This window comes from Equus przewalskii, chromosome 7 (assembly GCF_037783145.1).
Source record: "Equus przewalskii isolate Varuska chromosome 7, EquPr2, whole genome shotgun sequence".
Taxonomy (NCBI): domain Eukaryota; kingdom Metazoa; phylum Chordata; class Mammalia; order Perissodactyla; family Equidae; genus Equus; species Equus przewalskii.
In genome coordinates, this window is record NC_091837.1 from 94,748,219 (window position 1) to 94,765,663 (window position 17,445).

Genomic DNA, 17,445 nt, shown 5'->3' on the forward strand with positions numbered 1-17,445 from the left:
GGGCCAATTTTTTCTGATATTGCAGCACATCTTTACAAAATGACTACGTCCTCAGTAGGGGACCCTTTCTTCCTGGAGTCTAAACATGACCAGGCGTCTAGAACCTGAAGAAGGCTCTCCACCGGCCTCCTTCCCTGGGTGTCCTAACTACAAAACCCCTATTGTCTATCTGTGGAGGTGCAATCTGGACAGCCCTTGGAGTTTTCACTCAACTTCCTTGGAACCAGCCAAAAGCATTACCTACTATGGTCCTGAGCGGAAGCACTCCACATATGAGGTCACCCGTTGCTCTGAAGGTCTCCTGTTGGCTGCCTGCTTCTGAAGATGGGCTGCTTCTCGGAAATCCCTGAAATTTGAGGTCCTTTATCGAAATAGTCCTCCAACTGTATGAATTCTGGATTGCTGCTTTAGTTGTGAATTATGAACCTAGTTGTGAAATGTGGCTTTCTGGAGTTTTACTGCTGTATTTGTGGTGAACAGTACACGGTATGGCACGTTCCGGTGAAGTTTAAGAGCAGTTTTCTCAGACGTCTCCTACGACAGACAAGGTCTCCGGGTTGAAGATTGTGAAGAGGCTGTTTAGGATGACGTTGTGGGAAGGCAGCCTTCACCTGCTGGTGAGAGGACTGGGGATGGTCCATGAGTCCCTTGCAGTATTTTGCCATGGCTGAGTGGAGCAGGGCAGAGGCTAGCATCAGAGGGGAAATCCCTAAACCCATCTGCCTTCCCCATTACCAGATCAAAGGAAACTGATATGTCCCGGAGGGAGTAAACCAGATGGCCGTAAGGCCAGTGGGGTACTTTTGGTCAAAGGAGCTCAAGGGTTTCTGAAAATTTTGCTAATTTTGATTTAAGGATATTGTTGATTCTTTCAACCTTCCCAGAATATTGTGGGTGGCAAAGGCAGTGTAATTTTTAGGAATGAGTAACACCTTAGAGAATTCTTTCATAACAGTTCCTATAAAGTGTGTGCCTTGGTCACCTGAGGTAAAGGTTGAGATGCCTCCCCGCTCCCCCCACCCCCGCCCCCACCGTTGGATGCAGAGAATCAAACAGCTTTTTAGCAACTGTAAGGGCTACAGCTTTTTGGCAAGGAAACACTTCAATACATCCTGAAAACATGCACACAATAACTAAAGCATGCAAATCCCATGGACAGTGGAAGCCTGGTAAAATCCACGTGCAGGTTTCAAGGGGCCCTGGAGGCTTCGATTCCTGGCCGTGTCCATTGTGAGGGTTAATTTTATGTGTGAACCTGACTGGCCACAGGGTACCCAGATTAAACATTATTTCTGGGTGTGTATTTTGTGAGTGTATTTCCAGATGAGATTAGGCTTTGAATTGGTGGACTCAGTAAAACAGATTGCCCTCCCCAGTGTGAGTGGGCATCATGCAATCTGTTGAGGGCCTGAATAGAGGAAAAGAAGAAGGAAAAAGGAATTAGCCCCTTTTTCTTCCTGCCTGCCTGCTTGAGCTGGGACGCTGGTCTTCTTCTGCTCTTGGACTGGGGTCTTCACCAGCAGGACTCAGACTGGATCTATGTCACTGGCTCTCCTGGTCTCCAGCTTGCAGACAGCAGACTGTGGGACTTCACCGTCTCCGTAATTGTGTGAGCAAATTCCTCATAATAAGTCTTCCTCACCTGAGACTTTGCTTGTGTCCCTGTCTCCCAGATAAAGAACTAATTATTCCAATCTATTGCTCAGGGTCTAGGTAATTTTAAATTTGAGTTCAACCTTCATAGAACAATGGGCCAAATACTTGCCAGCTGAAAGAGACGGAGATCCAAGTGTGTGACCAGATAAGCTGAGGCCTTAGTCCTACCTTAGGTCACAGGCAGACCCTTTTTTCCTGGGTCTCTGTGTGCCCCTACTAGACACTACTTTCTTTGGGTCCAGGACATTTGGTGCTGCTTGCCTCAGACCAACACCTCAGGCACTTTAGGAAGAGTATTCTAAGACTTGTCTATACACTGAGACCCTAATTCTAGAAATCACCAAACCTGGAAATTCCAACTCACACATGAGCTCTAAAATGAAGCCACCTTGATTATTCAGGCACTTTTCCTGGAGGAAGCACTGACTCACTGGGACGCCAACAACTGGAGCAGTGTTTCAAAGGTAGGAGCCACACAAAGAGGAAGGCTTTACCAGAGTTATGATGAACTCTGGCAGAAGTTGCGAGCACCACTGCCCTGGTGGACAACAAATTGGCATGAGCAGTGGCAGATGGGCGCATTGCCCTAGATTTCTCCTCGGCTAGTCTGGCAGCATCTGTGCCATTGCTAGTACTTCTTGGACCAACGAAACAGGCAGAGCAGAACAGACTAGACACTGCCTTAAGGAAAAAGCTACTTGTCTCTTTAAGTTTAATCCTCACAGCCTATGGGACTTTTTTCTCTTGGCCTGGGTTGGGCAAATGGGGTTCCTGGTCCCAAAGCACCCTGCAGGGACTATTAATTGTTCTCATCTCTGTCAAGTGGTCATGATGCTGGTCTGTTGCATTCTATCCAGTCTTAATGCTCCTGTGTAGCTGCTCTCTCATCAGATCAGATGATTGCCATGATGATACAACAAAAAGATAAAATAAATCTTATGATATGATTGACTATGGAGACAAGTGACTATTATCCCCAAGCTGTGGAGATCTGGAGCGCTAGGCTTCCCTGCATTGGTCAACCTCCTGCAAGTGAGAGAATGACCTAAAGGGGAGGGTGAACCGAAAGACTAAATCCACTTCCTATCGTCTGACTCACAATCTCTGCAGCAATCAGCCAGAATGATCAGGACTTGGTCAATGACTGCCAGCTTCTCTGGGGTTTTTTGTTCCCACTTCTAACTCAGGAGCAGCCAGAGAAAGCCAAATCTGCTCCCTAAACCAGTACGCTCCCCAAACAGAAGCTGTCCCGACTAGTTAGATGCCTCTCGCTGCCCTGTGCCAACAACCTCCAATCAGAGCACACCTGAAATCTCTCCTCTTTTACTCTAAAGGTTTCTTGCTCTTCTGCCCACCTCTGAGGCTCCACCAGACCCAAGTGGTGGTGGCCGACTCGCTTGCTACAGCAAGACCTGAGTAATAGCCTCTGTGTGTTGTCATGAGCATGCTTTTCAGTTATTTCCATGGACTGATTTATGTAGATTGTGAAACTGTCTGACAAAAACAGGTGCTAAAGACTGGAACTGGAGCGGCCTTTCCAAACCGTATACTTATTAGATCACCCCCTTGCTTTAAGTCCTCCAGTGGCTCCCTAGTGCCTTGGAGTAACTTCACCCTCTGTAACTGGGCATAATCTGCCCCTGATTGGTTTTCCAGCCCTCTCTCCCTTGCACTGGTAACCAGAATGGCCTTCTTGTATGTTGTGCAATGTGTCTGCTCTCTTTTCCTTTCTGGCTTCGGGACAGGCCATTTCTTCTGCCTGGAATATTCTATTTCTCTCCTCACCTGGCTACAGCCTCGCCATCCCTCAGGTCTCAGCTCAGACATCACTTCCCCTGGCCAGCTTTTCTCCAATGCTTGCCAGGATAATTGCTCCTCCTGTTGTTATCATAATACACCATTATTCCACTGATTATTGCCCCACTGATTATTAGCTTGTGTTCGCCATTAAACTGTGAGCTAAATTATACTTGTCGTATACCACAATAAGCCTAACCTTGTCAACCCTCCCAGTAGTTTTGCAATACTTAATCTAGGTAATCTGAATAACATATCTGAAAATTTTCTTCTGAAGAAATTATTTCTAGTATTATTTTCTTTTTTTTTTAAAGATTTTTAATTTTTTTTTGCTTTTTCTCCCCAAAGCCCCCCAGTACATAGTTGTATATTCTTCATTGTGGGTCCTTCTAGTTGTGGCATGTGGGACGCTGCCTCAGCATGGTTTGATGAGCAGTGCCATGTCCGTGCCCAGGATTCGAACCAACGAAACACTGGGCCGCCTGCAGCAGAGCACGCGAACTTAACCACTCGGCCACGGGGCCAGCCCCTCTAATATTATTTTCTATCAGTATGGGATCTAATGCTTTGCCAGTTACATAATAACACCAACTGACTGCACAATATCTAAGTTTCCATTGTCTTATTTGTCATAATAAACCTACCAATGCTGTTGTCCACAAAGTGATTTGTATTTTAACTTTATTACTGTATTATAATCATAGAATCACAGGGTAGAAGTGACTTCAAGAAGCAATCTCCATCTAGTCTATTCCTTGGGGGTGGGTTCACGCTCTGCTCTGCCTCGTGTGTGTTCCTGGCTTCAAGTATCATACGTATTATGGTGACTTTGCATTTCTACTTCTACCCCAGGCTCTCTGCTTCAACGCAGACCTGTATGTCCAACCATCTATATGACCTCAGCACCTAGAGGTCTCAGCAGCATGTGACCCCTCACCTCTTTCCAGTGTCTCCAGTACCCCTCCTCAAGGCCAACATTCTTAACACATCTCTCACAGCCATGTCCAAACTGTCAGCAAGTCCTGTTCATTTCACCTCCTAAATGTCTCTCAAAGCTGTCTGTGTCTCTTCGTCTTCATGGCTACTACCCTAATCTCAGTTCCAGATTACTATCCTCTTCTTCCACGTGGACCTCCCCAAAAATCTCCTAACTCTTATTCCTCCATCTGCCCTTCCTCCATCACCTGTCCTTCCTCCACACTAGAGCCAGCTGTACTTTTCAAATGCAAATCTGATTCTACCAACCTGCCCACTGCCATGGCTTCTCATTGGTCTTAAAAAAACCAAAATAGCTTTATGATCTGGTCCCTTGCCTCCCCCTGTAATATTATTCTTCCTGTGATTTGCACTTCAGTCATTCTGGTTTCTTTGGTTAGTCTGACTCTGCTGTGCTCCCTCCAGGCAGGGCCTTTGTAGGGGCTCTTCCCGCAGCCTGGAGTCACCTCCACTTACCACCTCTCGCTGTTTGATCTGCTAGTGTCCACTCGTCTTTCTGACCTCAGGTTGTCACTTCTTCAAGACTGCTAGCATAGACCAGGTTCCTGGGTCATGGACACCTGGAGAGCCTACCTTCTTCGAGAGTGTTTGCCTTGGTTTATAATTACACTCTCGTGGTGCAGTTATTTTACTGACGACGTCTCCCCACTGCACTCTAGGCTCTGTGAGAGCAGGACTAAGTGTGCTTTTGTGTTCTGCTCGTCGCTGTCTCCTCGGCGCCTGGAGGACACATGTGAAGTATGTGTAGAGCAAAGGCGAGAAGAGCAAGAGTGCATGTAAGTTGTTCACAAAAAATAACTGTCTCCCCTTTCTATAGAAATTTCAGTGGTTTTCAGTTAACCTAGGAAATTTATTTTACTGTAGATAAGCATGTGTACAGTTGTCTCTGTGCACAAACCAATCAGGGCTGCCGAATATAGTTGTATAGCGTGCACACTCCTCGCGGAGATGAACCAGGGTGGGAAACTGGGAGCTGAAATCCAGCCCGCTCTCCTTGCCCAGGTCTGCTCCCTGATGCAGGGGGCTCAGGGGAAGGGACACTTTTTCTTTTTTTTTTTACATATAAAGGCACTTTTATCTCGAAGTTCAGGCCCTCAGGACAGCACACCCCCAAAGGACTTCTCCATTATGTAATTTGCACAAAGGTGCCTCTGGGCTGACATGTCAGGCTCTGGGGCCAGTTTAAGATTTTTCTGTTCTGTGGTCACCCAGATTGCTCTCTTTATGCTGGACAACTATCTTCCAAACACTGGTGCTGATTATAGGGGAAACCAGATGAGAGACTAGGAAAGGGTCAGCATAGCATCTTCACTTTTATATCCAACTGAACAAAAATCAAAGCATCTGTACTCAAACTGACACCAAGTATGTTGAGAAGAAGCAGAACAAATTTGTGTGTTCTGTGACATGCCCAGCAGATAAGTCCTCAGGTCTAACTTCTGATTTTGAATGATTTGATGACATCTCTGTCATGTACTTTCCTGAGTCTTTGAAAATAATGTGGATGAGTCCCTCTGGGTCATATTGCTCATTCCTTCAGTAGCAGGGAGGGACAGTTCTTTCAACATCAAAGCTGTTGATTGTAGTTTTAAACAATATTCATTATATATTGAGGCTGAAGTGTTTAGGGATGTAGCAGACTGGTGTTGTTACCAAACCAAGTGGGTTTGCCTTCTGGCAGAATTAAGAATCAGTCTCTTGACCAGGAGTAGTTGTCACACAAAGTAGAATTTATTTGCAGCAAATAGGAGGCCACACGAAATCATTTCCAAAGTTGTGGTGTCCATGAACAAAGGGAAGCAGGGGCTTTTTATTTCAGATGGGGAATGAATATCCAAAAGGGAGGGATGGGCGTTCTCTTGCGCAGGCTCAGTTAGAAAACATGGTTCCACGTACTCTGCAGGTTATGGTAATAAGGCCTAAGCTCCTCACAGAGAGGAGATCTTAGCATTAAAAATGAGGCAAAGGTCATAGGTGTCATTCTTGTGGTGGAGCTTGTTCTGGGTCAGGGTGGTTGGTGATTGCATCTCTTAAACAGTTAAATGCTTCTGAACCCATCCTTGAGTTCCTCAGAGGATTTAGTCAGCAAAAGTGTCTGCAGTTTTCTTTGAAGGCATCCAAAAAAAAGGGTGGATCAAGAGACGAATAGTTGGATACCTGGGTGATAAAGCAAATAGAGAAAGGGTAATTGTAAGATCAGGTGACAGTGTGCACTGTACAATTATTTCAACTTTTCAGTATGTTCAAAATTTTTCATAGAAGATGTTGGGGGGAAACAATTCATTTAGTTTTATATAATAAAATGTAAAATTTTTTAGGTATCAGGGAATACAACAATGAATAACAAGACATGGTTCCTGTCGGTACAGCACCGCCTGAGAGACAAGCATGATAGCAGACAATGAGAAAACAATACAGTGAGTGTCCTAATAACATACACAGAATGTTCTGGGAACATCAAGGAGAAGTACCTACCACATTTTGCCATGTTTATGTGTGTGGTGGTGGCATCAGGGAGATCTTCCTGGAAGAGAGGCCCGCAGAACTCAGCCTTGAATGGCAATGGGCTAGAAACTAGTTTAGGTAGTAGGGAGGGAAGGAATTCTATGAACAAACACTGTGTGGTGTTTGCAGCAGCAGGAGATGGGCTGAGACTGGTCAACCTTGGAGGGCTTGTGTGCCATACCGACCAACTGGGCTTCATCTTGTGGGGCATTTGGAATGGCTGGAGGTAAGATGGGGATGACCAGGTCAGAGTTGCTTTTAGCTGGATCACTAAGATGGCCGACTGGAGAACATACCTGAGGGGCCAAAGCTGGAGGTAAAGTAAGCACCTGTGTTGGTGTTCCCGTCAGGAGATGACCTGAATGCAGAGGTGATAGTTGGGATGCAGGGGAGGGAACAGAGTTGAGGAATATTTAGGATGTAAAATTGGAGAACTGGAGATGGGAAAAATAAAGGACAGGTAAGCACACTGCTTTCTGTAAGAGAGGCTGTTGAGGAGGGGATGATGGGCTCAGTTTAGAACATTTTGAATCTGAGGTGCCTGTGGGACACCCAAGTGGAGCTGACCAGTTGGCAGCCAGAAAAATAAAACATAAACTTAGGAAAGAAGTGAATCTATTGATTTGGAATTGAAATAATGAAGTTTGAATCTGTGGTTGAGATTAACAGGGGAGAATATGCAGAGAAATAAAATGAAAGGTATGGATTTCTAATACCTGGCACACAGGACATGGGTAATGAATATGTGTTGAAGATGAAGGAAAGTAAGCAGAATCCTGGAGACCAGCATTCAAGGATGGGTTGAGAAAGGGAAGCTGACGAAGATGTCAGGAACAATCAGAGAGGTTAGAGAAGGTTAAGAGTGTGTTTGAGAACTGTCAGGGAGGGAAGGGCTTCAGGAAAGGGAGAGAGATTACAAATGAAAGATGAGAACTACACTCCATTCTTGGGCTCAACAATTAGCAGGTCACTGGTGACCAAGGTGCTTCTGCAGAATGGTGAGGGTGGGGGCAAGAGAGCATGAAGATAAGGAGTGAAGGGCGCTGAAGTCATCTTGTCTGGAGACGTGTCATAGAAGCTGTCACTGGAGAGCCTTGGTCTGCATTAAGGGGGACTGGAAGGCTTTAATTTACTTTTCATGGCACCCATAATTTCTCAAAGGAAGCTATCTAGAGGTATCGTACTCATTTACTGCTGCAATTCATTATAAAATTAAATCATAATTCACAAATAAATATAAAGAGCAAACTCTCCTTCAATTATGTCTTGTGTTCCTGTAGGGAAAAAAAAGCAAACTGTGGTCAAGTAACATAAGTCCAGCATTTAACACAATTTTTAAATTAATTCAGACATTTATTTAGTGCCTGTTATGTTTTTAGCCACTGGGCTAAATGGAGTGAAGGTACCAGGAGAGAGGGAGAAGCCAAAATTATGGGAGAGGGGAGATGACTGGATATTGGGGTGCCAGGCAGGACATGGCAGGGCAAACAAGGTACAAAGATGGACAGACTGGCTGTGAACATGGGCAGACACATCCTCTGCAATTAGCTCTAGGGTCAGGATGGTTGTTGAGGAAACAGGTGTGATTGTAGAGGCTGGGAGGTGGAAGGAGACCAAGTCTGATGGTCTTGGTGTTCCGGAAGAGGGAGAAGACATGGTCTTTGGCTGAAAAGGAAGTTGAGGAGGGGCAGGTGTTGCACAAAGAGCTTTGGTGAAGTGGGAAAGGTCTGGAATAGTCCTGAAGGAACCAGCATAGGACAGGGACCCCATCCATAAAAGTAGGTGTTTGCATACACACCTGGCCTCTCATTAAACTATAAGCTCTCTGGAGGTGGTGTGGCCCTTCTCTTCCCCTGGGGCTTGACTCAATGGATGAAGACCCAAAGCCATTTTGAAAGCTCCTCTCCATGTTTTCACTCATTTTGAGAAATATAATATTATTGCTTCACGATCTTTGAAAAATCTGGGCAAAGGTGAACTTTTAGGCCATGTAAGAGTTTTTACAAACGTATGCAATTAACCTTTTCCCTACACAACATATAGAAAGTCTAACTTAAAAATCAGAATTCTCAAAAAAAGGTGTGACTTTCTTACACAAGAATTATGAAGTCAAGAGACCCTATCCAATCACTTCACCAAGATGTCTCAATCAAGGGTACACTTCTCAAAGTTTTGATAGTCCCAGTTCTATTCTCCAATGGCAGGGCAGGATTCTCCTCACTGCTGGTTTCCTATTGGCTTGCAGATGTGGGCGGGGCCACCCATTCCTGGGGTGGCTACTAGCTCCACCCCATTCTATGCAAATAAAGTCAAAGCTCTGGTGAGCCCACGTGATTGGTCACGTGGCTGATGACTCCTCGCCCCACCCCCTTTAATGACATCACCACCCACTCAAACTCTCGCGAGAGTTTGCATAGATGCTGGAGAGTGGCTGGCAGGCCTGTCCACTGTGGCAAGAGAGGAGTCAGGGGAAGGGGCTCCAACAGAGGACCCCCCACTCCCATCCAGAGCCTCCAGGCCAGCTTTAGGCAGGGGCCCCAAGGGGTCTGTGGGCAGGGCCCAGGGGGGTCCCATGCACACTCTCCCCCCATTGGCTGGCTGCACCGGCATGCAAATGAGGCCGCGCGTCACTTCCGGAGGCCCATCGAGCGCCATTTTCTCTTTCTGGCGGTGCCGGGAGGAGGGGACGGGGTCGCGCGGGGCGGGCTCGCCGAGGCCGGGGTCCCGCCGCGCGGGGCGCAGGCAGCGGGCCCGGCGGGCGCGGCGACAGGCGGCGGGGGACGCAGCGCGCCCCGGGCGCCCAGCGGTAGGTACGGCCGCGGCCGGCCCACGGCGACGCCCCCGGCCCGCCCGGCCCGCGGCGTCCCGGCGGCCCCGCCCCGCCCCGCCCACACCGCGGCCTCTCGCGAGTCCCGCAACGCTCTCCGCGCGGGGTTCGCGGCCCGCCGGCGCCCCTCGGTGTCTCCAGGGCCGGGTGGTCGCCGCGGGCCTGGGGGACGGGGGCGGGGGGAGGGGGGACGGGGGACGGCACGGTGAGACGGCGGGCCGGCCCGGGGTGGGGTGGGGAGGGGGCGGGGGGCGGGGACGGGTGGGGAGGGGGAGGGGCGGGGGTGGGCGCGAGGCGGGGGCGGCGGCCGCCGGGCCCTTGCGGGGTCACCCCGGCGCGGAGCCTCGCCAGGGCCGCCTGAGGTGGCGGTCGCCCTCGGCCTGCCCTGCGGTGGTTCCCCCGGAGGGGGCGCGCTTTTGGAAGAGCAGCCGAACCGCCGAGAGCGAATCTCTTTTCTTCACCCTGAGCCTTTGGTGTGAATATTGATGATTGATGTGCGGATGTTGAGAGGAAGATTTTAACTTTTCGTGTGTCGTTGCTGGTCGTGTTGGCGTAGATCCTGTTTGCAAAATTTCTCCTAACATTTGGCTTTGGAATGTCAAAAGTTAGAACTGCCAGTTCAAATAGTGCACAGTTGCAGAATGATAACTAACTAAATGTTTTAAGTATTTTCTTTGAGTTTGAATGGGAGCCTTGCCTCAATGCTGTTAAGCCTCGTTGTGATTGAATACGATGGGTAATCGCTGCCTCTCGAGACCTCGAGGGCTCTGCTGGGGGGAGGAAGCTGACTACAGTGCTGGCTGGCAAGTGCCCCGAAGGCTTGGGGGTGCACACAGGTTTCATCGAGTGAGTGGTAGGGTTTGGAGTCTGGGCAGGAGCTGGGGCGTGGGGGGCTTTTGTGGGAGAGAGAGGACCACAGGCAAAGTAGGCGCCACGAGACGCGCACGTTCATCTTTGGTTGGAGGTCGAGTGATGTGTGTGGAACTTTAGAGCTGTTCCTGGAGCGTGGGCCATATCATTAAGGAACTTGATATTTAGGTTGCAGTTGGGACTTTGTCGAGCCAGTGGTCTTTAAGCGTGGAAGGGAGAGATCTGTGTGTAGAAGGGAACTGTCCGAGTCGGAGGACGGCCAGGGGTGGGGAGGAGAGAGGTTCAGCTGTCTGATTGAGAGGGCGTGAGAGTGTGAGGGCTGGACTTAGCGTTAGGCATTGATGATTTGTTATGGGGGAGTGAAGGCAGAGTGGTGGCAGAATTTTTCGAAGAAGGGATCCTGGGGCACCTTTTTAGTTTGCACCCAGGTTGTAATATGCTGTTGGTGAGTTTATGGTTGTAGTCACTTGGAGGGGCTAGGTCCCCAGGATTCTGCCACGCCCTCGGCTCTGGCTGTCACACTTGTTAGGGCGGTGTGTTAACATAGAGGAAACAGGAAGGCTGATGACCTGCTGAAGACCAGGTGTCTGGGGAGGATCTGCCAGTGTTTGAACCCGGACCTGAATGTTGTTTCATGGATGGCACAAAAACAAAAGCCCTGTATTCCCATACTTGGGACGTTTCATTTAGGTTTTTGGAGTTAGCTAATAGCAAACACAGTGCTTATGTTCTAAGTGCTTTTCTTGTGTTAACTCATTTATCCTCACAACTGCTTCATGGAGTAGGTTGTACTCTCCCTGTTTTACAGGCCAGGAGCTGAGGCCCAAGGATTACGTAATTTGCTGAAGATTGCACAGCTAATTAATTATGGAGCTGATTTGAACCGAGGCAGTACAACTCCAGAATCCTTGCTTCTGAGACCATTGTGCGGTGTTGCCTCTCAAGTGAAAACCTTTCGGTTTTACTTAGCTTTTGCCAGATTTCTTTGGACTTCTCCTTTACCTCAGTCGGAGCTTTTTGGTGAGGAAGATTATCCCTGAGCTAACATCTGTCCCCATCTTCCTCTCTTTTGTTTGTGGGGCACGGCCTCAGCATGGCTTGATGAGCAGTGCTAGGTCTGTGCCCCGGATCCGAACTGGTGACCCTGGGCCGCCAGAGGGGAGCGTGAGAACATAGCCACTAGGCCACTGGGCTGCCCTTCCTCAGTCGCTTTTTGATGCCGATGTATTCACCTGGAAGGTCTTGGCCTTCCAGGTCTCCAAGCCTGCCTAGCTTGTCCATTTTGAACCTCCATGTCTTAGGATTCTTATCCTGTTTTATTTTTTGTTTTGTTCATTTATTATAAACATTCCTGTGTATTATACTCTGTGATTGGCCCCAGACATGCAAAGACAGTATGAAGAAGTTCGGTCCAATAGGGGAAATAGATATATAAATAGAAAATTGCAGCACAGTGAGATGAGTGCGATGAAAGAAGTATAAATTGGTGACTCTGGGAATTCCTAGGAGGGCACCAAGCTTATCCTTGGAGGAGGAGGGGTTACAAGAGGAGTATAGAAGTGGAGTTGCCATCTCATAGAAATTGTCGTTTAAAATCTTGGGAGTTACTACCGAATTGGCCTCTAAACATTTAGAAATCATGATTTTGCTGTTTACCCTCACTACCAGTGGATATATCAATCTTGAAAAATTATTGCTTTGATGATAATAAATTGGCATTCATTATTTTAGCTGGTGTTTCTTTAATTCAAATTTGACTGATTTTGTTTTTAGCTTTTATAACTTACACATTAAAAAACTTTTTCTGAGAGAGTTGCAGATTTATAGAAAGTTGCAAGTACAGTACAAAGAACTTTTTCCCCTGAATCATTTGAAAGTTGCCAAACAAGATGCCAATCACCCCAAATATTGTTTATTTCCTACAAATAAGAACATTTTTCTACATACCCAGAACACAACTGTCAAAATCAGGAAATCAGTAGATTATTACCATCTAATCCTCAGACCCCATTGAAGTTTTGCCAGTTGTTCCAATATCGTTTGGAGTAAAAGAATCTAGTTAGAACTGTACATTATATTTAGTTATCTTTAGTCTCTTTCAACCTGCAACAGTTCCTTAGTTTTTCCTTCCTGATCTTTTTTTAAAAGTGTGTAATTCATTGATTTTTGTAAACTTAAAGGGTTGTACTACCTTCACCACAATCTAATATTAGAATTTCCAGCACTCCCCGCAAAAACCTGTCCATTTGCAATTACTAGCTTTTCCCACCCCCAGCCAACTTCTCATCTACCTTCTATCTCTGTAGATTTGTCTTTTCTGAACATTTCATATAAATGGAATCAGAAAGTATGAGGACTTTTGCATTTGGCTTCTTTCACTTAGCATAATGTTTTTGAGATTCATTCATGTTGTAGCATGCATCAGTACCTAGTTACTTTTTATTGCCAAATAGTATTCCATCGTATGGATGTACCACATTTTGTTTATCCGTTCACCATTTGATGGACATTGGATTGCTTCCACATTTTGGCGTAAACAGTGCTGCCTTGTGTGACCTGGACACTTCTCAATATTATAGGCTAGTTATTTTGTAGTGTCTCTCAATTTGGACTTGTCTGCCAGACTTTTGTGAATTACTCTTTTTCCCTTGGTTATTAATAAGTATTTTGTAGGGAGGTGCTTGGAAACCATGTAAATATCCCATTCCTCATCACACTTTGAATTTCTTTGATTACTTATATCACCATGGACTTGTTTATATTCTAGTGGGTTATATTTTAGTTACTATTTTTGTACACCAAACCACCTCAAAACTTCATGGAATAAAACGTTATATTAAAAAAGCTCTATAGTTCTTTGGGTCAGGAGTTCAGGCAGAAGTGTGGGAGATAGCTTGTTTCTGTGTCAGGCTGTCTGGGGCCTCATCTAGGAAGACTCGAAGGCTGGGGGTGACTTTATAGGGGCTCCAGAGGCCTGTTCACTCACTGGTGGTTGAGTGGAACACCTCACCTGGGCTAGTTGAGCTTCCTCACAACATGGTTTGTGGATTCCAAGTGTGATGGTTCCCAGAGAGCAGGCAGAAGTGTGTGGCATTTTTATAGTCTAGCCTTGGAAGTCACACAGCGTTACTTCTGCCATACTTTATTTGTTGAAGCAGCCACGAAGTTCTGCATAGTTTCAAGGAGTTGGAGCGTAGATGTCTCCACTGTTTGGGAAGAGTGTCAAGGTCATAATTTAAGAAGAGCACGTGGGATGGGAAGTATTGTTACATTATCTTTGGAAAATTCAGTGCCACAGGGTATAGTCTGTTCCCATCATTATTTATTAGATGCCCACGTCATGCCATATTTGGCTTTTGGGAGCTTCTCAGGCTGACTTCTTTTGACATGTCTCACCCTTCTTTGAGCAACTTCTATGTTTTCTGGCGTAAGACGTTCTGGGCTTTTCTTGTCCTTTCCATGTTCCTGCTGTGGAATCAGCCATTTTTCCGAGGAGCTCTGGTTCCTTTGAATGGAAAATGGTATTTAGAAAGTAAGATTTGGGCCCTAGGGGTACTCACTGCTACTGGGATGTGTAACTGCTTCCAGGCTCTCTCAGTGGACAGAGCTACGGAATATATGCCCACACATTTACAACTATGTTTATTTTTTATTGTGTATATGTTAACAACAATAAGGTCACACCTGTACCTCCTATTTCGGTCAAGTACCACAGGGTTTATTTTAATTTTATGCCTTTTCAGATGTTTTAAAAACAGTTTTATTGAGATGTAATTTACATACCATACAACTTAGCTATTTAAATGTACAATTCAGTGCTTTTAGTATATTCACAGGGTTGTGCATATATCACCACGGTTGATTTTAGAACATCATCATTATTACAAAAAAACAAACAACCCTGTTCCCCTTGGCCATTGCCTTCCACTCCTCCTCAGCCCTATGCAACCAGTGCTGTACTTTCTTTTTTTATATGTATTTATTTATTTATTTGACTTTTTAATTCTTTTTTTAATTGCGATAACTGGTTTATAACATTATATAAACTTCAGGTGTACATTGTTATATATTTCGATTTCTGTGTAGATTACAGTGTTTGCTACTCAAAGACTACAGTCCATCACCACACACGTGCCTAATCACCCTTTTCACCCTCCTCCCTCTCCCTTACCCCTCTGGTAACCACCAATCCAGTCTCTGTTTCTGTATGTTTGTTCGTTGTTGTTTTTATCTTCTACTTATGAGTGAGATCACATGGTATTTGACTTTCTCCCTCTAACTTATTTCACTTAGCATAATGCCCTCAAGGTCCATCCATGTTGTCACAAATGGCCGAATTTCATCGTTTCTTATGGCTGAATAGTATTCCATTGTGTATATATACCACATCTTCTTTATCCATTCATCCCTTGATGGGCACCTAGGTTGCTTCCAAGTCTTGGCTATTGTGACTAATGCTGTGATGAACATGGGGCTGTGTATATCTTTATGCATTTGTGTTTTCGTGTTCTTTGGATAAATGCTCAGCAGTGGAATAGCTGGTCTACTTTCCGTCTCTTTAGATTTGTCTGTTCTGGACACTTCATATAAATGGAATCAGGCAACATGTGGTCCTTTGCCTCTGGCTTCCTTCACATAGCATAATGTTCCCCAAGGGTCATCTACATTGTAGCATGCGTCAGTACTTCATTTCTTTTTATGGCTAAATAATATTGTATTGTATGGATATACCACATTTTATTTATCCATTTGTCAGTTGATGGACATTTGGCCTCTTTCCACTTTTGGCTGTTAAGAATAATGCTGCTGTGAACATTATTGTATGAGTTTTTGTTTGGATGCGTGTTTTTAATTTTTCTTGGGTGGAATTCCTGGTTCATATGTGCCTATATATTTAATCTTTTGAGGAACTGCCAGACTGTTTTCCAAACTGGCTGCACCATTTTACATTACTCCCAGCAATGTGGGAGAGATCTAGTTTCTCCACATCCTTGCTAACACTTGGTGGTTTCTTTTTTGAAGATTATAGCCTTCCTAGTAGATGTAAAGTAGCATTTCATTGTGGTTTTGATTTGCATTACCCCATGGCTAATATTTAGCATCTTTTCATGTGCTTAATGGCCATTTGTATATTGTCTTTGGAGGAGTATCTGTTCAGATCCTTTGCCCATTTTTAAGTTGAATTGCTTTTTCATTGTTGAGTTATAAGAGTTTTTTTTTATGTTCCTTATCAGAAATGTGATTTGCAAATCTTTTCTCCCATTTTGTGGATTCTCTTTTTGTTTTTTTGATGGTTTCTTTTGAAGCATAAAAGTTTTTAATTTTGGTGCAGTCCAGCTTATCTTTTTCTTTTGCTGCTGGTGCTTTCTGGTGTCATATCTAAGCATCTGCTGCCAAATCCAAGGTCATGAAGATTTCTGCCTATGTTTTCTTCTAAGAGTTTTAAAGTTTTAGTTCTTATGGAGATGTATGATCCATTTTGAGTTAATTTTTGTATATGGTGTAAGGAGAATCCAAGTTTGTTCTTTTGCATATGGATATTTAGTTGTCACAGCATAATTTGTTGAGTTACTCTAGTCTTAGTGTTTTACCAACCCTGTTAAAAGCAAAAATATATATGTGTGTATGTATCTATCTATCTATACTTATTACAGTTTTGTTTTCTTCCTTTTTAAGGAAAATTTCAAAAATGTTTCAAATTCCTGTGGAAAATCTTGACAACATCAGGAAGGTACGGAAAAAGGTGAAAGGCATTCTTGTGGATATTGGGCTTGACAGCTGCAAGGAGTTGCTGAAGGTAAGAGGACCTGAGTAAGCTTTCAGGAGCAGGAGTAATACTGGAGATGCGAGGTTAGCTTTATGGAGGTGAGGTCTGAACTGGGAGTTTTTGAAGAATGGGTAAGATTCTTCAAAAGGAATTTGCTAATACTTTCAGTGACTGCCTGAGAGCACCATTAGTTCTTATTTATGTCTTTCTGACTTACAGTGAGCTACTTAAAGCTGTTCAAGTTTTTAAAGTTACTTTTAGAAGGGGCTTTTTATATTCTTTAGTTATAAAATATATTTGTTTTTGATCTTTGAGGGGAATGTGTTGAATTATTTATTATTGTAGCAAAAGAAGACCCTAACTTAATTTCCCAGTATTGTTGGAGTAATCAGTAAATGGGGATACATACATGATATGATAGGGTTTTATTTTTTTTCTCTGATTTGTGAATTTAATACCTGCAGTCTTCTAAAAGTTTAAAAATTAAGGTCACAGTCATGCACTGTATTGATTAGTCATGTTCTCATATAATTTTATACTTATAACTTGAGAATATATGGCTGGCATATATAGTAAAGTAGTAAAAATTGTTAAATAAGGCTTGCTGTGTATCCTTATAGCTGTTGATAATTCTATGCATGTTTTATTCATATCTGTTGAAATAGCAACTGTATCTGCTTTGAAATTTTTAAACTTGTGAAGAATTTGAGTCAAACTATTATTGGCTTGGGAAGAGTTCAGTTTCTTTATTTTCAAATCTCAGACTTTTAATCAGTGATTTTATTTATAAAAAGGCAGTCTGATACTGAAAGATTTAATAGTTACCAGGATTCTCATTAATAGTCAAGTGATTTTTGCTCTCAAGTAGATAACTATTGATTTGTGAAGGGCCTCAGATAGTTCTCTGCTCAAAATTGCCACCCCAGAGAGATGTTCCCTCTAAAATGTGGCCCTCCTGCTATGGTCTGCTCTCTGACCTTCTAGTGCCTGATGTTGTTGTCTTAGACTCTGTCTCCCCAATGTGAAT

At 44.6% G+C, this 17,445-nt stretch overlaps 1 protein-coding gene across 10 annotated transcripts in view; it reads left to right on the forward strand.

Annotated features, from left to right (window-relative positions):
• The first annotated feature begins 9,383 nt into the window (after positions 1-9,383).
• Positions 9,384-17,445, forward strand: part of ADNP2 (ADNP homeobox 2) — a 36,845-nt gene continuing 28,783 nt past the window's right edge. For 2 of the 10 annotated variants that reach the window (XM_070628002.1, XM_008523625.2), the window contains exons 1-2: positions 10,068-11,671; positions 16,328-16,448. In XM_070628002.1, the coding sequence (XP_070484103.1) occupies positions 16,341-16,448 (108 nt within the window). In that variant the 5' untranslated portion in view covers positions 10,068-11,671; positions 16,328-16,340. Of the gene's footprint in view, positions 9,761-10,049; positions 11,672-16,327; positions 16,449-17,445 lie in introns of those variants that run through there. The other 8 variants (XM_070628005.1, XM_070628004.1, XM_070627999.1 and 5 more) reach the window with 8 other exon arrangements.